The 21021-nt window shown below is 42.4% G+C and overlaps 2 protein-coding genes across 2 annotated transcripts; one reads left to right on the top strand and one right to left on the bottom strand.

Moving 5' to 3' along the window:
* Nucleotides 1–6202: 6202 nt before the first annotated feature.
* On the top strand, nt 6203–12760 carry cnppd1 (cyclin Pas1/PHO80 domain containing 1). The gene is made up of 8 exons (XM_080835905.1): nt 6203–6356; nt 7070–7172; nt 7610–7691; nt 7890–8010; nt 8389–8517; nt 9142–9203; nt 9464–9581; nt 9721–12760. The coding sequence occupies exons 1-8, from the start codon at nt 6294–6296 to the stop codon at nt 10345–10347; spliced, it is 1305 nt and encodes a 434-aa protein (XP_080692031.1). The 5' UTR covers nt 6203–6293; the 3' UTR covers nt 10348–12760.
* A 1990-nt stretch (nt 12761–14750) lies between these two features.
* Nucleotides 14751–18929, bottom strand: mylz3 (myosin, light polypeptide 3, skeletal muscle). The gene is made up of 6 exons (XM_080834883.1): nt 18779–18929; nt 18223–18316; nt 16201–16344; nt 15714–15884; nt 15511–15588; nt 14751–15259 (listed from the first exon to the last, which is right to left on the bottom strand). The coding sequence occupies exons 1-6, from the start codon at nt 18848–18850 to the stop codon at nt 15231–15233; spliced, it is 588 nt and encodes a 195-aa protein (XP_080691009.1). The 5' UTR covers nt 18851–18929; the 3' UTR covers nt 14751–15230.
* Between the last annotated feature and the right edge of the window lie 2092 nt (nt 18930–21021).

Below are 21021 nucleotides of genomic sequence, written 5' to 3'. Positions count from 1 at the left end.
CAAATATGCACTGCAAAGTAGGGCAACCGTTGTGCTCACAGCAAGGGAAAAGTGAGAGGGGGGAGCTCCACCACCTGGGGGTCCGCCTGTCGCTCGGGTAGCACCCACTGCACCTGTCCAGGGGGAGGAGAGGGGTAGAGAGGCACTGGAATTAGTAATATCAACCAAGAAGGCATTAAGGGTAGCCGAAGTAACTACACTGCGCTGCGCTATGGATAGCTACTTAGCTTTGGGCAGGAGGGTTAGGGACAGAGGACCTCTGGCAGTCCACTGGAGCCTCAGGGGCGGCCAGCAGGAACGAACAGTCCTGATAACAGTGACCTGTAGTACTTCACACACACACACACACACACACACACTTCGAGAAGCAGACTTAGGTTATGTGATGAGCAAGCCAGTCCCACAACCACAATTAACAAAACAGGCAGTAAATCAAAGAAACAAAACAGAATGCACTAAAGCACCAGAGATCATGCACTAATGTAAAGACACAGACCAAGCAGATGCGCGAACACAAAAGAAACCAACCAACAAAACAATCATGCGCTAAAGCAAAGCAGCAACCAAACGAGATCATGCACTAAGCAAAATAAACAAATAAACGGGATCGTGCGCTTACGTAAAAGAACCAAACAAAACAGAATCATGCGCCAAAGCAAAATAAACGAACGAAATCATGCATGAATGTCAAGGAACAGGCTATACAAGGTCAGGCGGAAATGGACAGCAGCATCACCAGAGCAAGCCCCGTACATGCGTAAAACCAATAGGGACACCGACAAGAAAACATGTACTAATACAGTCACACAGAACAGCAGCCTTGAAGTGGAGCGGGGACACTTGTTGGGTCTCTGCGTTGTAGACCGAGCAGCAATTACTGCAGGCTCAGGAACAGGCCACGAACGCAGCTATGGAAGCTCTGCTCCGGCTAACGCAACAAAGAATACAAATAGTATTGTCATTCATGCCTTAAAAGTGCACGTAGAAAACACAGCGCGGTATGATTAAACGAATCAGCCTACCTCCAGCTGATTCCCACTGAGCACCCGGTATCCACGCAATGTAACACTAGCCTTGCTAGTAACCGCAAATTAATCCCACTGCAGACATGTAACACAGCAGTATTAAAACCTATGAAACGGTCTAGCACTGGCCGATGTGGCTAAACGCCAAAAGTGGCTTACCTTAATTAGCATTCGTCTGAACGTGCCAGATAAGAAAGCCACCCCACCATTCCAACTAATGGGGCACCCCGGAAGCAACCACAACAGGTAGGCAAAGAGTATCTACTTCTTCTTCTTTAGAGTTTTGTTGGCAGTTTGCAGACTTATGCATTACCGCCATCTGCTGGGCTGAGGTATGATCCTATTAGGTTTAAATGACTACCATTCTACGTAAACGTAAATAAACAAATAAATAAAACAAAACAAAACGAACAAAAAAAAGAAATAAAAAGAGAAAATAAAACAGTAAATAAAAAATTCAAACCAAAATTAAATCCTGTTAGCTAAATGAGTGTTCTTTAAATAACTGATGAGAGCGGTTTCTGTATTTTTTCCCATGGGCTGAGTTAACATATTCAAAGTTACTTCTTTCTTTATCTTCTGTTTCATTACTTCTCTTTCCCTGGAGTATTTCCTGCAACTTATCAGAACATGTTCCACGCTCTCTACCTCTCCACAACTCAAGCACTCTCCAGAAGGATGTTTCCCTACTATAAATAGACCCTTATTTAAACCTGTATGTCCTATCCTTAATCTGGTGATCCAAGTCTCCTCCTGTCTCCTCATTTTGCTCTTTTTAACCCTGATTTCCTTCTGTATGTTATAAAGATGTCTTCCTTTCTCTTCTTGATCCCATCTCTCCTGCCATATATTATTTACTTTGTTTTTGATAATTGATTTGATTTCTGTTTTGCTTAATGAGATATGACACTCCACCTCCTCTGCTGTGACCCCTTCTTTAGCTAATTCGTCCGCCTTTTCATTACCCTCTATACCTTTATGTGCTGGAACCCATATAAATTCCACTGAAAGATTTTGTCGTCTGACTGAGAAAAGTATCTGATTTATGTTATCCAAAATATCCTGCCTGCTTGATGATATGCCACTCTGCATACTACACAGTGCTGACATAGAGTCAGTACATATTATTACCCTATCCTTTTTGTTTTCCTCTACCCATTCTAAAGCTAACAGGATTGCCACCATCTCCACTGAGAAGACGGCCAGGTGATCTGAAGTTCTTTTCTTGATCTTAATATCATATTTTGGAATGAATACTCCTACCCCTGTTTGGCCATCTAAATCTTTTGACCCATCTGTGTATATCTGTACCAGATCCCCATACATCCAATCCAGGTATTGATTGACATCCTCTCTGCTCTTAACCTTATCTTTGATCTCCATATGTATTATTGGCCAACTGAAATGCCAAGGTGGAATTACAGGCATGCTGATCGTTTTGCTGCATGGGATGTTGTCTATCCCCATTTCCTTTGCCTGCTGATTCCCCTCCCATCCGAAACTCTCAACTTTTTTGCGGCCATATTCCCAACATTCTATTAAAACTTTCTTAGTTAAATGATTTCCCTCATGTCCCTTCAAATGAATCCAATATGTCATGGCTATCTGTAACCTTCGTAAGTCTAGAGGCATCTCTCCTGTTTCTACCAGAATTGCTGGGGTTGGTGATGTTCTAAATGCACCACAACAAATTCTTAAAGCCTTTGCTTGTACCCTATCCAATTCAATCAAAGTCGTCTTTGCTGCAGATTTGTATACTATGCACCCATAGTCTAGTACAGACCTTATTAGTGCAGAATAAATCCTGCCTAGTGATATTCCTGTCGCTCCCCAGCTACACCCTGAGAGACACTTCAGAATGTTGATCCCTTTCTTGCATTTGTCTACCACCTTTTGTATATGCGTCTTAAATGTTAATCTTTTGTCTAGCCATACCCCTAGGTATCGTATGCAATTGACCTGGTTGAGTTTCTGTCCTTGTAATCTTATGTCCAAACACGGATTTGTTCTCTTATTTGTAAAGCATATTACCTGTGTTTTTTCGATTGAAAGATGAAACCCCCATTCGAATGACCATCTCTCCACCTGGGTTACTGCATACTGCATTTGTAACACAAGATTGTCAATGTTTCGGCCCCTCACCCACAGAGCTCCATCATCTGCATACAATGCTTTGCCCATCCTCCTGTCCGTTTTGTCAAAGATGTCGTTAATCATTATATTAAACAGCATCGGACTACAAACACTCCCCTGTGGGGTGCCATTTTCTGTTGCAAATATGTCTGATGCCTCTACTCCTACTCTTACCTCTATCGTTCTGTCCTTTAGGAAATCCTTGATCCAGTTAAACATGTTCCCGCCTATACCCATTTTGTTTAGTTTAATTAAAAGACCCTCCTTCCATAGCATATCGTACGCCTTTTCTATGTCAAAGAAGATGGCTACCACAGCTTCTTTGTTTACTTGTGCCTTCCTAATCTCATTCTCCAAACATACAATTGGATCCATAGTTGACCTTCCACTCCTAAACCCACTCTGGCAAGGAGAGAGGAGACCTTTTTTTTCAATTTCATATCCTAGTCTTTTAGTTATCATTCTCTCCATTACTTTACATAGGTTAGAAGTCAAGGCTATTGGTCTATAACTCTTAACCTCAGTCCTGTCTTTACCTGGTTTCCCTATTGGAACAACTACTGAATGCTTCCAACTACTAGGCAATCTTCCTTGCTTCCAGATTTTATTGAATAGTTCAACTATTACCATCTTTGCTAGATCTGACAGATTTTCAATCATCTTATAACATATCCCATCCTTCCCTGGTGATGTATCTTTTGCACCAATTATTGCCTTTTTTAACTCAAAAAGTGTAAATTCTGCGTTAAGAGCACAGTTATCTGATTCTTTCTTTTCCAGTATAATTTTATTATCCTCTATTACTTTTGTTCTCCACACTATCTCATCCGCTGTTAGGTTTTGCATACTATGTACTTTAACAAAGGCTCTGGCAAGTATCTCAGCCTTCTCTGCATTTGTCACTGCCTCCTTACCATTTCCTTTAATGACTGGCAAAGAGAAGTCCCTTCTTATTCCTCCCATTTTTCTGATCATTCCCCAGACCTCACTTATCTTAATTTCTGGACCTATGCTGCTGCAAAAATCTCTCCATGATTTCTTTTTGGCTGCACGTATGGTCATTTTAGCCTTAGCTTGGGCTCTCTTATACTCAACTAAATTATTGAAGGTATGATTTGACTTGACAACTCTAAATGCCTTGTTCCTAACTTTTATAGCTTCTCTACACTCCTCTGACCACCATGGCACCATTTTCTTCTTCTTATATCCAGATGTTTTACCTATTGTTTCTTCTGCTCCTTCATATATTATATTAATTATCGCATTATTACTTTCTTCAATATTATCACTTAAATTACTAATTTCAATTAGTTTGCTGCTTACTTTAAAATCATAGAGTCCCCAATTAGCCCCTCTCATCTTCCATCTGGGAATCCAATTTTCTTCTAAATTTATGTTTTGATTCCTTATTTTAATCCAAATTGGGTAATGGTCACTGCCTATTGCGTTTTCACTACTCACCTCCCACGTGCAGGATCCTGCTAATTGTTGTGAAACCAAAGTTAAATCTAATGCAGACTCTGCACCCTTAGCCGTATCATATCTAGTTCCTCTTCCATCATTTAGACATACTAACATATTACTATCCAAGTATTCTTCTATACTGTACCCATTTCCATCATTTCTTACACTTCCCCACAAGGTACTATGTGCATTGAAATCTCCACACACAATAATTTTGGAATTTTCCACATCACACACTCTATCCAACATTTCAGTAGATATTTTTTGGCAAGGATTATAAAAGTTGGCTATCCTAATTTTAGTTTTATTGACCCACACTTCAATTATAACTAGCTCAAGCTCTTCATTATAGCTAACAACTCTATACGGAATTCCCTGTTGGATAAAAGTAACAACTCCACCACCTGCAGTTGAAGTTCTATCCTTCCGCACTACTGAGTATCCATACATAATAAAATCAAATGAGGGTTTTAACCATGATTCCTGAATACATATTATATTCGGTTTATCTTGTAGCTCTTCAATGTGTTGCTTTAACTCTTGTCCATTGGCAATCAGACTCCTGGCATTCCATTGTAAAATGTTTAACATCCTTCATTTCCGTCTCCTGTAGACTGCGATGATACCCCAGCTATCCCTGCTATTGTTGCATTGATCAGCTCTATTGACAGCTCTTCCATATCCAGATATTTTTCCGCTGCCTTTGCAATAATCTTAACCCTTTCTGTTCGGCAAGAGTATCTACTGGTGCTATACCACGGACTTATACATCAACACATGAGCTCAACACATGAGCCCGCCAGCCAATCGGTGTTGCCATTACTCAACGCATTGCACCTGGGAGGTCAGGTTGCCTGGGGGACTAACTGTGGAGGCGTTGCCCAACCTGCCACATATGCACACAATACACAAGGGTGACACTATGGATAGTAGGCTACTGGACAACAGACCAAAAACACCCACTAAGTCAGCATGCACTTGTATGATTTGTGTGAGTGTTTGTGATTTGTGATCTCAACCAACCTCTCTTGTCAGCTTGCTGCAAACATTGGCAATTGCATGAAGAATAGAAAAAACATTTGACTTCTGCGACTTCCCACAACCGAACAGCATCTCAGGTTACTCAAAGGCTTGCAAAGCTTTACTGACAACATAACTTAGCTGAAGATTAACAGGTAGACATCCATATTCTATACAAAATTAAAATGTGTGAAATAGTGCAAGAGTTGATGAATATAATGTAGGCCTACTATTTATGTATTTATTTTTGCATGCGCTAAAATCTAGAGTCTTCTCTACGTGACCATGAAAAATTACATGCATATTTCAAAGGTCATTTGAAATGTCACGTGAAAAATGATTTTTTAAAACGCGTTGGTCCGAAAGGTTAGACTTTGCACGGCAAATGAGACCACCAAATGAGAAATTCTGGCGAAATAAAGTGGTTTATCTTTACGCCATACGGTCAAACAGCAGAGGCCGACTCCTCCTATCACTTGCCCACATGAGGATGTGCAATCATGTACAGTACGTGCTGTGTTGTTGTTGCGTAACGTGTTACGTTCCAAAGGAGGGAACCGTCAGAGGGCTTAGGAGCAGGAGAACGCCCTCGTGCCGCGCTGTGTGCTTTTTACGATTTTTATGTTTACATGTTGATGTTATTCGGAGAAAATGGATTTTGGTGAGCTATTTGATGAGCGGACATTTTCATTTTCGGACTTCCAGGAGTTTACGGTATGTGACTACAAATTCTGTCGCTTAAGGCTGTCTAGCTAGCTAGTTCGTAGCAGTGGTTGCTTGTCACCTTAACGTTAACATGCTAATGAGCTTTACCAGCTAAGTGATCAACAAAGGCGAGGCCTAACTTATACTAACTGAGTAGTAAGACACCTAACTTTAAAGAGTACCTAACATTGCATTAACCGAATATGACAACTGCAGCTGGATGTTAAGTGTATTTCTAGCAACGTTTATAGCTAGCTATATGATTTCAGGAAATAGCATTGGCTGGCCCTTCCCAATTCGCTAGCTAGCATGTTTCAGACTAGCTACTGGCATTAGAGTCTATACGCATTTCAAGTTCTTGCTATGTTAGCTAGCTAGGTAGCTGTAACTTCAGTGTGTTAGCTACAATAGCCGAAGCAAGTTTAATATGGCCGTTCCAGCTTTGAAAGGATTTGACGTTGGACTACAGCTTGAAAACAACTTTAATGGTCTAAAAACGGTTTATTTTATATGTGTTGATGCCAGAAAACATCGATGTGTTCCGCCATATGTCATTATAACGTTAGATTTAGATTTCCTCATACAACCGATACTGTCGAACACGCTAATACGTGGAGCTAGAAGTGGTTAACTATATGACGTTGTCAGATGTACCGTTTCCCTATTGTGTCTGGTATCACCAGATAGATGGATGTGTATCTAGCTAATTGTTTTTGTTGCAGTTTCTACCCGGTCACCAACAACTGGCAGACCGTGTTCGTAAGCGTTTATACTACGGCCTTGATCCGGATACTTCGTTGGATGCCCTGACGTGCCCAGTAACAGGTGAGTTGCATTATACTGAGACAACAAATGATATTTAAAACACCCTGGGAATAAATGGTTTGCACGAAACTCCTAGATTATGCTGCATGGTACAGTACTACATTAATGTCATGCAAGTTGCCTGTTATCTAGATATATTTTGTAGACACATTTGATATGGTTTACTTGTGTATAGTGACAAATAACTGAAGGTATGGTCTACACAGCTTTATCAGATGGCTGTGTACAGTCAGTAAATGTTCATGTGTTTTACTTATTTTATACTTATTTTATCTCTTTTTCTGTGTGCAGCACTTTGGAAACCCGTGTGTTTGTTTAAACTGTGCTATATAAATAAAGTGGATTGGATTGGATTGGAGTAAAGATGAGCTTGTTGTTTTATCATTCACCTCTGGTGAAGTCGGTCACTTTATATATCACATTTCTCCATTCGCTAGACATTGCTGTGGAGCTGCTCCAAAAGTCAGCGCCAAGCCCAATCCGCAAACTCCAGAAGAAATATGCTGCCCATGTGGCCAGGTGAGTTTCTCTAGCCTAAGGGCCCAGGTGTACTCCAAAACTTTCAAATGGACAGGTCATGACTATGCTAGACAGGGTTCATGGAAATGTGTTCGATTAAAGTTAGTTGAGCTCTGAAAGCAGACCAGTCTCATCCTAACTGTTTGTTGCAGCTCTTGTCTTAAAAACTGAGCTATGGTGTTTTGTTGTCACTCTCAGGGAAGCCTGCATCTCACCCTGTGCAATGATGCTGGCCCTGGTGTACATTGAGAGACTACGACACAGAAACCCTGAATACCTGCAACAGATATCCTCCTCAGACCTCTTTCTGATATCCATGGTACGTGTGTGTGTGTGTGTGTGTGCGTGTGTGTGTGTGTGCGTGTGTGCGTGTGTGCGTGTGCGTGTGTGTGCGTGTGTGTGCGTGTGTGTGCGTGCGTGTGTGTGTGTGCGTGCGTGCAGTGCCCATGACTACTTCTTCATGATAAAGCAATCTGTGTGTGAGAATGTTTTATTTCTTATCTGCCAGTTAACGTATGTTTCAAACAGCTGATGCCATAATTATGACGTAATAAACCAGCTAAAAATGATCAAACTGTCAAATGGCTCACTCTCATTTGGCCACTTTCTCTGTAATAATCCTGAAAGAAAAATGTTTCTTGATTGGTGCGAATAGTCAGTGGTGAAAAACAGTAATGTTAATTTTGCTCATATCCAGATGGTGGCCAGTAAGTACCTGTACGATGAAGGTGAAGAGGAGGAGGTTTTTAATGACGAATGGGGAGCCGCTGGGAAGCTGGACGTGCAGACTGTCAACACCCTGGAGATGAACTTCCTCAACGCCATTGTAAGTGTGGGATCACATTTCACATGACACAGCATGTCCAAGTTACATTGTTTTTTTTAAAGATTTTAGCTTATTTTAGTAAAAAATAAAGAGCATATGCCTGAGGGCAAAACAAGTTTGTCTAATGACTTTTTGGATCAGGGAAAAAGACAAAGGTAAAGGTCAGGTATGTAGCAGACAGTCTTATCTAAAGCAAATAAGAAACACCTAGAGACAGTTAGGGGACGAACCTGCAGGGTCTGCTGACAGGGTGGCTGTGCTGCTAACCATGGTGCCCCAAAAAACTAAGCTAAACTCACGTCATTCTTATGAGTGCATCGAACCTGTGTTCCTCAGGAAGAAATTACGCTGAAAATTGAGGGCTGTATGTATGTGGTCTGAGGGCACTTGATGAAAATAAACTCTAATTCTTCTCCTCAGTGCCTTTCACCAGACACAAATGTATTATTGCCAGTGTAAAAGCCTTTCCATACTAACTGGCGATGTTAAACCTTGCAGCCCAGAAGAAGTGAATGTTGTGCGTATCGTGCTTGATGTTAACCATTAGGTCTGGTATGAAGGTTTTCCATAGCTGTAAAAATGTACACACAGCAGATTGTGAGGGTTGTGCCTGCTGTATTTCAGGAGTGGAGCCTGTACACTGAACCCAGTGAGTTCTTTGACATCCTGAATCAACTAGAAGCAAGGTTAGTGACTCGCAGTTCACACACACACACACACACACACACACACACACACACTCAAACATACACATACACACAGTGCCGACATTTCTGCCTTTCTAGCTCGCTAGTCTAGAGTTCCAACCTGTTTCAAAACCTGTGCAATAGGGGACTGGGGTTATTTTCCTAAGGTCAAAGGTGTTATTTACGAGAGAAAGAGTCTAGTAAATATTATAACCTCTCTACACTCTACATTTTTGTTGATTTCTCTGTGTCAACCTCAGTATTGCAGAGCGGCAAGGCTTAAAGCGCGGCTGGTTCACCTACACAGACCTGTGCGTGCTGTTGGAGCAGTCGTCATGGCGACAGGCTCTGATTGCCATGTACCAGCACTTTACCAAGGTGAGCATCTCCGCCTCCCTCCGCACTAACCCCCCCCCCACGCCCACATACACACTCTGCTTCAGAGACTCCAGCTACCAGCTGCATGTCCCTGTAAATATGAACATTCTTTCTCTCTTCTCTCTTCTCTTGCTCACAGGTTGCCTGCATGCTGGGTCTCCTGTACCTGACCAGCGTGGCCAGTCTGATCGCCCTCTCTGCAGTGCTCCACCAGCTCAGCACCAGCTCTGCCCGCACCGCCCGCACTGCCCACCTCGCCCACCTCGCCGACACTCCCCTCATCCCTGTGTCGCCCACAGGCCACTCCAACTGCTGTGTCCCGGACAACGAGAGTCAGGACCACCACGACCCTTCCACCTTTACCTCGCCTTTCACCATCGTCTCCCACACCCGCCCGACTGACGCTATTTCCCCGAACTTGGCGCTCTGTTTCTGGGACTCGCTCCTCTCCTCTCTGGCCTCCTCCGATCCAACTGTACCTCCCTTGCCAGACCCCCAGGTCGAGTTCCCCTCATCTCTGCTCAAGGTGGGATGCACAGACCTGCACAGCCCCTTTCAGTGTCAAAATGCCTCCCTTGCCCACTGCAGCCACTGGCTCCCCTCTGCACTCCGGGGTCCCTGGCTTCCCCCTTCAGCCCTGCTCAGCGGCTCTCCTCTGGTCCCGGACCCCCACCCTAACAGATTGGTACCCCTGTCGGGGCACAGGTGCTGCCTGCAAACTTCACTGCCCTTTGGGAAGGTCCCGACTTTGCTTGTCCCTGGCTAGGCAGGGCGTGAGCAGCTTCTTCACATTACTGAGGAGAGGCTTTTACACATAATAAAACCAGCGCAACTGCATTTCTCCCCTCCCTGCTCCTTATCTTCTAAACCATAACACCTCCTTTTCAATCTACGGCACTTAAGTGAAAGACAACCCACCTTTTATGAAACGTTAATGGCCCACAAGACGTTGTGGCCCACAATTTTCAGTGAATTCTTTTCAACATTTTTGCCTGAAAGCAACAGGCCCAGTCACGTGTCCGAACTCCCTATCAAAATGATTTCAAGAGTCCTAATTGATTATTGAATAAAGTTCACCCGGAAGCTTTGCAGCTCAGAGATACTGCAGGAAGTAGAGAGCTCTAAGGCTTTGTCGACCAGTGTCTGTTCTGGTGTCGTAAGGAGCAATGGTGGCTTTGCTGAGGTGTCTTGTGTCGTGTGTGTGTGTGTGTGCTTTGCATTGTTTGGTATGCTTCTTGAGGCTTGGTTTGTTGTTTAAGCTGAAGGGACATGAGGTGTTTGAGTGCTTGTCCATTACTTTAGAGTGTCTTTGTTCATTAATACAGTTTCACGAAGAAAGTCTTTGGCTTTGTGTGTGTGAGTGACTAGTAATTACAAACAAAAGGGTTTCTTTTTTTTCAGCATTGGTTTGGTCAGGTGATGAATGAGATCAGGTAGTGCTAAGAGAATTTTGCATTAAATTGGGTATAAGTTTATCTAAGGTGTTCGCCAAGGTCTGCCTTAACCCAGTTAAGCTGGTGGCATATTCAGTTATATTAAGCTAGCATTGGAGTTTAATCTTTTGCAGAAGGGATGGTGTGTAAATGAGTTTGCAGTGAAAGGCTATTTTGAAAGTTTTTGTTTAAAAGGATAATAAAAAAAATAGAAGATCTTAAAAGAGACCGTCTCCTCAAACGAGACTAGAAAATCTTTGTCGCCATTTTGTTTTCCAATCACCCTCCATATATACGTGCAAGCACTTGTATGTGCGGTTGTTTTGAAACGAGAAAGACAACTTTGCTCAGTCTCTTAGTAAGTGAAATCAAAGGAGAAGACCTGCTTCGTCGGAGTGGAGTGCGTTTAAAAAATAATAGAATTACGTGGAAGTAGCAAGCAGAGCAGAGCTCAGAAGGTGCTGATGTGCTACTGTGTGGTTGATCTTGGTCAGCACTTCATTCTGTAGCTAAGCTTTCCCGAAAAATCATCTTGGAAGGTCATTTCATGAATGTGGATGGTTCAAAAGTTCAAACTTAGGTCCACTGTGACGGCCTTTCATGTGTGAGTAATCTTCTTTCTCAACTGTGTCCGGGGCAACCGGGGACATGCAAATTTGCATTTTTCACATAAAATGGATGTATAGACATGACAAACATTATTGAGATTTTGGGCAGGAGGGGAGAATAACTTGTTTACAAAAAAGTTTTTTTTTCCACAACCAATGGGATAATGCATAATTTGAATGTAATTTGAATACATTTGGTTTTTACATTAAGCATTTTGCCAACCGACAACCACTGCACTGAACTGAGAAACAAAAATGGCCATGTTCCTGTTGTCTGTTAGCATCCTAAGTACCTCGGTATGGCCTGTCTGGTCTTTTCTCCTGCATTTACATCTTTTGAATTTTAACTTCCTACTAATTACTAAAATTTGTGAAGATTTTGTTCATGTTTGGGTGTTATCAGTCAAACCGTACCTCAGTAGACCTCTCCGAAATGTGATATAACCTGATCTGGTAACAATTTTGAAAACTTAAGATCCTCTGAGTTCAAGTTACATTTGAGTACAAGTTATTTTTAACATGTGCATTTATACAGACCAGTTGTTCATGCTAGGCAACCATGTACTTGCTAATGCTTCGTTCCTTGAACACCTTGCAAGACTGTACTCTTTTTTTTTTTTTAGAGAAGAAATTAGTTTTCTTCTTTCTCATGTGGAGTCACGTGAAGCGGGGCGTGGCCATGAGTCAGTCCTGATATGTGGCCCTCTTAGTTTCCAGTGCTGTTGTCTCAGCAGACACTGCCCCATAGGGATGTAGCCCACACACACACACACACACACACACACACACACACACACACACACACACACATAATACACATTAAACGACTCACAGGCTATACGTGTCATCATCCTAGCCCAGGCCAGCAGATCCCGTTCCCTCATACTGAGATTAGAGACACACACACACACACACACACATATACACACACACACACATACACACATACATACACACACACACACACACACACACAGATGTAGTCCCTCTGCAAACCTGAAGTTCTGTTCAAAGAAGCATCTTGGTTGCCATGTGCCATTCCGTAGTTTTTGGCAAAGCTGGCAAGTTAAACCAGCCTTTGGTCTTGAGGTGCACAGTGTCCTGTAGATAACCTGTAAAAAGTGCTCAAACTTGTGTAATAAATCAGCAATTTCAAAGTTCGCAGCCTTTCCTTGTCATTTCTAAAAGACCGTAGCAATTACTCACTTTAGTGTTAGTTGTCTTTGTAGAGGTGTACAGCTAAGTGCACAATAAACCATTAACAATCATTAAGGGCCTTCTGTAGAACTGAATAATAAGATAAGGGCTCCTAGTTAGAAATCAGGTTGAAAAAAAACGTAAGTCTTGGTTGCTCTTTTGTGTTGGAGTGAGCTAGACATATTTCTTGGGAATCAAGGATATCAGTAATGTAGCAGGAGTGTAGCGCTGTTTAATCACTTGTACTTGAAATGGACATCCAGTTTATATGTTTCACTGAGAATGAAGTGAAACCAGAGGAATACATATATTTGTCTACATAATAATGCAAAGTCATAAACATCCATCAATCATGATTTGCAGAAGCCTTTGGAACCACAAGAGGGTGCTATTGCTCCATGTTTTGACAAGTGCTACTTGCTCACTGAAACCAAATGATTAAGCCTACTTCTGTAAAACATTATTTTGGTAGATTCATTCAGAACTGAGGAAGTGTGCGCTCAAAAGTATAATTCTTGTTTAACCACAAAAAGGCAGTCGCATCTCAAAGCTTATTATAACACCATATCAAGGAACTTTTTATTGTGCCAGAACTATTCTCACTGTCGGTTCCATGTCCTCTTATAACTGTTCAGTACCACATCTTCAACAATCAGTGCAAACTCCAGAAGCTTTCATAATCAATGTCAATGGTAAAAGACCACAAAACAGCTTGGTATGTGTTTAGGTGTTTTAATGTGTTAAAATACTTTTTTAAATCAGAAATAGGCTTGACAAACACTTCAGTTTCACCAATCCATGCTCCTTCCTATTGAGTTACTGTCATGGAACACAATGTTCTCACAGTTAAACTGGTGGAACACAGTGCTGTCAAATGCAGTCGTGTTACTTACTTTAATTTTAAAGTCACACTATGCAACAATTTGACACTTTTTGAGGTATGGTTTTATAGGCAACTAATTTGGTACCATCCTCAAATTCATTTTGATAGCATATGGTCATGTGAAGGACAGATAAACCCCTGTGTCTTCCCCAATAGCCATCCAGGATATGCCCTATGTAGTTCTATATACCGGGTTGAAACACATGACATTGGCAGCCATACTTCCAAAACACACAAGTTAGTGTGTTGGCAAGCTTCTATTAGTGTCAGCTGGGCAGTTTTGCATGCCTTTTAGGTAGTTAGTTTACTAGTTTTGGAACAGAACTCCGTATTGCTAGCCTGGGTGCCAGCCGAACTTAGCCCTGCCCACGACAATTGAGATGGGGAAGTGCGGTCTGGCATTGCTCCGTTGGGAAGGAACTATGCCAGCACCAGAGCTGTTCGTACCAATCAAATTGTCCAGGCGGGCTTTATACGATGATGGACAAATGATCAACAGTAACGTAATCAACCACGTCACCAAAGAGCGCTTGGTTGAAATACAGATCTCTAATATCTGATCAATAATTAAGACTACTATAAGAGATTGGATATAGGATAAAGCTGTTATGTACCTGTACTGTACTCGTATCTGTATTTACCCATGGAAGACGATCACTATTTTAAGTATTTTATGATCTGTACTTACACCAAATGAAATGGATAACGTTGTGATTGGCACCGGCATTAAAATTGGTATCTGTATACAAGTTAAATGGAGAAGGATAAACGTGTTTTAATGAGAACTTTGCAGAATGGTAATGTCATTTGTGGTGTAGTATGTATATTCTAAACCTTCAGATCAGATTAATACCACACATAACTGCTTTGCACGGAAAGTGATGGAGAACATATTGTCAAGTCTCTCTTCATAGGAAGTATACATACACATTGATGCTACATTTAGGAATAAAAACTATATTTATATACATATATCAATGTAACAGGAGCAGAGCAATAATAGAAGGAAGTTAGTGGTAAAGGTCAAGAACCAAACAAGGTGGGTGTGTACTTTTGGAAAAGGTTTTATTCTGAGTGAAAATAAAAGACGACTCTGTGGGGAAGGGAGATGGGGGGGAGAGTGTCGGCGATCGGTCCACAGGTGTGCCAGGTGCCTTTAACACGTCTGGCTGGTGGTGAAGTGACCAGGGCAAGTCAGAGCAAGGCAGGGGATACCCCCACTTCATGAGTGGCCCACCCTTCTTCCCCCGTTTCCTGCCAGACCAGGGACCACCACCCTAGGGGTAGGGGGGGGGGGGGGCAGCAAAGAAAAAAAAGAGAGAAGGTAACGTCCAGATAGAGGATGAGCGGAGAAAAGGAGATATGGATGAAAAGGACAAAAAAAAAAAAAAAGTACAAATGTGTTTTTCTTCAATGGTGACATCCCATAGTCCTTTTTTTATTCCCTTTGGTTGGTCTTAGAAACAGAGCTGGATGTCCTGACACCCTGAGGGGATCGACTTCTTCACCACTCCCACTTGGGGGCCTCTTACACGGACATGACGTGCTTGACGAAAGCTGTGGGTGGGAGGACGAGGAGAAGAAGGGGGGGTGGGGGTTAAGGAAGGAGGGGGTGAGGGGTGGGGGAGGAAACATTTAGAGTGTCTCACCATATACCGTTTAAGGACATCTCTGTAAATAAACAAGTCCGCCACTAAAATGGCTTACGACAGCAGTGAGCTGACCATGCGTTCGGACAAAATATAATGAGGTAAGGGGCATGTAAAATGTCTTGAAGTCTGCTAATAAAAATATGGTACTAGACTTACCCTCGTAGTGGATTGCACCATTGTCGTCCTCCTGACCCCCGAGGAGGGCCTCAATCTCGGTCTCCTTCATCTTCTCACCTGTGGATATAAGAAGGAAAACAGGCTGTGATCCCTGGGAATGCCGGTAAATGTAGTCCTAAGTCTATGCTTAGTAGTTTTAAAAATAGACTACATCGCCCATGGTTCTCTGGTGTGTCACTCACCCATTGTGCCCAACACGATACGCAGCTCAGCGCCCAAGACTGTGCCGTTACATTCCTTGTCAAAGACACGCAGACCCTCAACGTAGTCATCATAGGTACCCTTCACAACGGCGTCCTGTGCTTTAAGCAGGGGCAGGAAATCGTCAAAGCCCATACGCTTGTTCTCCATATCTGCTCAGAAAAAAACACACAGACAGAACAGCATGGTTAATGTCTGGCATACACAGACACACAACACAGGCATCGCAAGCTTTTCTTTTTCGATCCCCTTTTCAATTAATACTACACTGTTGATAGCCCATAGATTGCTATATAATAAAGACGAAGCTAGGACTAAATGCACTAAATTATACAAAAATGAAGCGTAAGTGTGTCTATATAGTAAAACAACTACTAGAGAAATATGCATATACCCAGTTTTTTACTGCAACATATGAGAGGGTCATTTGCCTTGGCGTTCATAATGTGTTCTTCAGAACATGCTTACCCTCCACGGATGGACTGCCCAGCAGTTTCTTCACTTCTCCGTTGGTGGGGTTCTGGCCCAGGGCACGCATGATGTCGGCAATCTGGCTGTATGCAACCTGGCTGTCGCCAACTCTGTCGAACAGACCGAAGGCTTCCTTGAAGTCTAGGGAATGGGAGAGAGAGGTGATGTTGGTGATTAGATAGAAAACACCTGGGCGGTTTGTCACTTACTACACACTACTCCTACTCTCTTCTACTCTTAGTACACATTACTATTACTACTACTGAGGATTCGAAGTACACATTGCCTAGTTACATTACTGCGACAGAAATTCTCTCATAGCATAACGTGACAAACACTTCATCATGGTGCACACTCTTGTCATGTGTGATGCCACACATTGGTCACATGTTTGGGCCGCATTCTTTCTTGGCACCTGTTCTACAGGGGGATCAAATGCATTTCTCCTCTACTCTCCATCTCTCTGTCCTCCACTAATTGGGTTGGACAGCTGGGTATACAATACCCAGCGGAAAGATAGTACAAAGTACATGACAGTAGGTGGGAAAAACAAGAGATTGCAATTTGTATGGGATCCACAGGGGTTGTGGGATTGACAGGGTTCTGCTGACAGATTAATGTTCATGCATGATTTTGTGCAGCCACAGCTGCTGCTAGCCAGATCATGTTTAGGTGGCATTTAACGGAATGCTCTGGCAATCGATACGCCCCTTAGGAACCAACCCTGGCCGTAAAAGGCCAGCAGAGGTCTCGCCGCAACCCAAGTTGCGCACAAGAATGCTGACAGCAGCGTAATCAACACCCACCAGCATGGGCTCTAGCTGAGGAAGCTACAACTCATAGCCACACACCAATTTTATTGAAAGCTGTACCCAAATGTAATGCCAAAGGACAAATTAATCCATGGATGAGAATTAACTAACATCCACTTTCAGGAGAAGTTGTTTTACAAAAATGTTGTTAAAACTATAGAACATGTAGATAGTACCAAAAGTTCACTCCCAAAGGATTTTTGGCCCACACTTCCTCAAATTGACTTAAATATATTTGAGAGATAGATGTGTGTTAAGCATCCAGCATCATGTTGGCTTTCTGAGTGATAAAACATGGATGATAAAGGACATCTTAGCAAGAGCTGTGACGCTCAGTGAATGACAAAAGAATGAAGGGGCCAGAGGGGGGGGGGGTCGGTACAGTGCAAATGCCTTTTGAAAACTGACCCTACACCATCTTTGTGTCTTCAGCTTTTATCTGGAGATTAGCACAAAGTCCAAGGACCAATGTGCAACCGAAGCCCGTCAGACCACCACTGCGAATAGAATCGATAAGAATGGCCTCAACAGCTGAGAAACATTCTCCGACACCTTGTGTTGCTACTATATTTTCAAACGAGAAGGTGTTCGTGGACATTTTAAACTTTAATACACAAGGCACCATAATAACATAATCTCTTCCTCCTTCTGAGAAGAAAGATTTTGTTTTGAATTTTGCTCTACCAAACGTTTCCACCTGCTCTGGGTATAAAGAATGGGTAGAAAGGGTACCTGTCCAATCAGAACCAAAACTTTTCTTTCTGAGGTTTTGTTCAAGCTTAACAATAATTCTGGGTTTAAAAATGTGTTGAAGATTGAATTTCTTACTTATCCTGAAAGCTATTTCATATGACAATCATCACATCTACGACAAGGAAACGAGAGACAGAGGTCAACTGGTTGTGACACCCATCAACAGATGTAACAACCCATCCTTCATCTTGTACATATATACTTCAACACTGTAAGATAAGGTAGCCCTCAAACATGCCCTGAACATTAAAACAAGAAAGCCAACAACATTTTTCCCAGAGAGGGCACACAACCTACCTATTTTCCCCAAACAGTAAAATGAACTGATGTAAACCAAGTAAACCAAACTGAACTACGAGTACGCTTTGCTGTGACCTTAAAAGATGCCCTTTTGACACAAGGTTTGACACAAGGTTTTACACAGTTAAAGTGTTGTTAAATGCAAGAGACTTACCCTCAAGCTGGTCTGCTGTGAACTCAGCAGGAGCAGCGGGAGCCTCAGCGGCGGGTGCCTCTGGGGCGGGGGCGGGGGCGGCAGCAGCATCAGCCTACACAAACACAACATTAGTTTTGTCAGGATAATCATCAATACCACAACACAACCACCCCCCCCCCCCCCCCACACACACACACACACACACAGCCTTAGACATAGGCCGACACAACTCTCTCCTTCAAACACTGTATGTCCATCTAGAAGTTACTTATGGTAATTAAGGAATAGGAATGTCTTCGTTTTTTTTTTTTGCTCTGCATTATCTTTTTCTGAGATAGAGAGAAGTGTTTTGAATTCGTTTTGATTGTATTATTATTTTGTATTTAATAAAATAATCATTGCTTCATATGTCCAGCATCCGTTACTCAGAGGCAAGTGCAGAGTTGGATAGCAAGTCTTGACAGGTTCGGTTAAAAACATATCCTATATTCGCAAGATGTGTTGGCAGCCAAAGATCCAGAGAGAGAGAGAGAAACATCATCGCCAGAATAATGCAAATATCCATAGTACACACCATTGTAGACAGAGGAACGGTGAGGCAGAAGTCAACAGAAGTCGGAGTCCCAGGAGAGTGGTCCTGAAGCATGAGCGTAGACCCTTCTTATTTAAGTTCAGACTGTGATGTCACATGTCGGATCGAGTGTCCCTTTGGATGTTCTTTAACTTTCTTAGGGCAAACGAGGAAGGGGAACGGCGGCCTGGGCTTGGGGAGCGGGCACGGCTCTAGAAGGGGAGGGCGATATATTTAGAACACACTCAAGGACGGTTGGAAGACTGCTTGGCTTGGCTCAGCAATTTAATTACTTCAATCTGAATAACGGGTCAGTCATGTGTGCATATAAGATTGACACTAGGGTTCAACACAGCTGACATGTGAAATGTATTATTCAGTCTTGTTGGATTTGTTCGTAATTATTCATCACTCCCACCTAATGGCCCAAAAAGCATCTCGTTTAGCCTACATGGCGTGGTATTTTTAACCCGCAAGACGGTTGACGCGTCCTCTTATGGTTGGATCGTGGGTGCAGTAAAAAGCTAATGAAAAGCTTGACGTTTTTCTTTGACTTTCTTCTCGTCTTAACAAGTGTTGCATTATGAGTGTAGTCTGAGATTCCATCGCATGCGCTAGGCTTGGGATGCAGCTTTCTATTTTCACAGGTGAATTGGTCTGGAGTAAACAACTTCAACTGTCTCAAATACGTATGTGTCACAAGATCAGGGATTTTATTTTACATGCAGGCTCCTCACAGCTACTAGTGAATTGTGACGATTTTGGAGCTATCCTTGGAACTGATGAAACCCAAATGATGGTGCCTGAATGCAACAGTGTTTGATGTTGCGGAAATGCACCACATAAAATAGGAAAACAAATATCACGACATCGCAAGTGTCGCGGCGCCTGTTGCATCATTATTCAAGTGACACAAATTCAGGCAGCCTCTTTAATGCCAAAGCAGTGTTGTATTGTAGAATGGTGACACTGTCACCTGCAGGCAACGTAATATTTCCGCCCTTTGCATACAGTTTTACATTTAGTCTAGCCTAAAACACACATCAGCCCTATGGTCCCACCTTAATAGTGTTTATCGATGGGAACAGTCATTGAAGAATAAGATACTCCTATATTTAATATTAATATATAAATATTTATAAAAACAAATAAACATAATGTGTTTTTATTGGTACCTTTTAATGTTTTAATACACCTGTGTGTTTTTTTAGCTAGGAAATATGGCCCCACCTGCATGGCCTAAATGGTTTTTAAGACGGACTTCCAATGTTTCAAAGAATATTAAAGTTACCAAATAACAGGCGCCGAATTAATTTCTATGAGTGCATGCCCAAAAACTCTCATACATGCGCATATACAGTACATCTTCAACGCTCTTCTGTATAAAGCAGGCCTGAAGTTACTAGCAACAGTGGGAGTACTGAGTACATTAATTAGCCATCACGTAGAAGCAATGAAACGACGGATAAGAGCACAGTGGAGCATAGCCTGGCTTTCTCCCGCTTCTCTGTGCTCCGGTCTGGAAGAAGTGCTGTTAGGGCCGCGCCTCAGAGCAGATGAGCCCTATATTTAGGGCCTCCGTCTTCGGCCGTGTCGCGTTTCTCCAAAGGTATTCTCTGAGCGAATTCGCTAGCTTCTCAAGGGATCGACAATATGCCTGTCACTCCACTCCACCCCAACATCAACCCCTTCCCCTATCCTGACACAGAAGTATGCAGGCACGCGCGCTCGCACGCACACACACACACACACACACACACACACACACACACACACACGCACACACACACAAAGATATGCAGTTGGTTCTCCTCTTCCTAATCAAAACACAACAAACACTTAATTTCTGAAGGTCACAAAAGGCGTTTAATAAGTATTACAAATAAAAAATGAACTTCTACACATTTCAGAGGACACAGGTTCTTAATGAGATGTCATAACATTTTATTTAAAGTGTCATAGCTTCAGTCAGCCATCTTTGATAAATATAGGGAGTAAGTGAGCATTAAAAATGTCTCCAAATTGGCATTGCCATCACTGAATACAGCATATTTCTAGTGGAACAATATCTCTCAAACGATTACTTTTAAGATTGTTATAGAATTACATGAACTGTGTAAAACATGGGAGTGTACAGGCTTGGACAACTCTTTCATCAAACGAGTTACATCTCACGGGCAGTCTTCATAGGTATTTACTTTAAATCAATTTGATATAAAATTTCATGTCAGACATATCTCGTTCAC

Source organism: Sprattus sprattus (genome assembly GCF_963457725.1).
Source record: "Sprattus sprattus genome assembly, chromosome: 3".
Taxonomy (NCBI): Eukaryota; Metazoa; Chordata; class Actinopteri; order Clupeiformes; family Clupeidae; genus Sprattus; species Sprattus sprattus.
The sequence above is the reverse complement of the archived record's forward strand: the minus strand, read 5'-3'. Positions and strand labels throughout refer to the sequence as shown.

What these genes read in the sequence shown, in the direction of transcription:
- cnppd1 (XM_080835905.1), top strand. Translation starts at nt 6,294, where the DNA reads ATGGATTTTGGTGAGCTATTTGATGAGCGGACATTTTCATTTTCGGAC. An exon ending in CGGACTTCCAGGAGTTTACG is followed by an intron (nt 6,357 to 7,069) that starts GTATGTGACTAC and finishes TTTTTGTTGCAG; the next exon opens with TTTCTACCCGGTCACCAACA. An exon ending in TGAACTTCCTCAACGCCATT is followed by an intron (nt 8,518 to 9,141) that starts GTAAGTGTGGGA and finishes GCTGTATTTCAG; the next exon opens with GAGTGGAGCCTGTACACTGA.
- mylz3 (XM_080834883.1), bottom strand. Translation starts at nt 18,850, where the DNA reads ATGCTTCAGGACCACTCTCCTGGGACTCCGACTTCTGTTGACTTCTGC. An exon ending in CCGTTCCTCTGTCTACAATG is followed by an intron (nt 18,317 to 18,778) that starts GTGTGTACTATG and finishes GTGTTTGTGTAG; the next exon opens with GCTGATGCTGCTGCCGCCCC. An exon ending in GGGCAGTCCATCCGTGGAGG is followed by an intron (nt 15,885 to 16,200) that starts GTAAGCATGTTC and finishes TTTTCTGAGCAG; the next exon opens with ATATGGAGAACAAGCGTATG.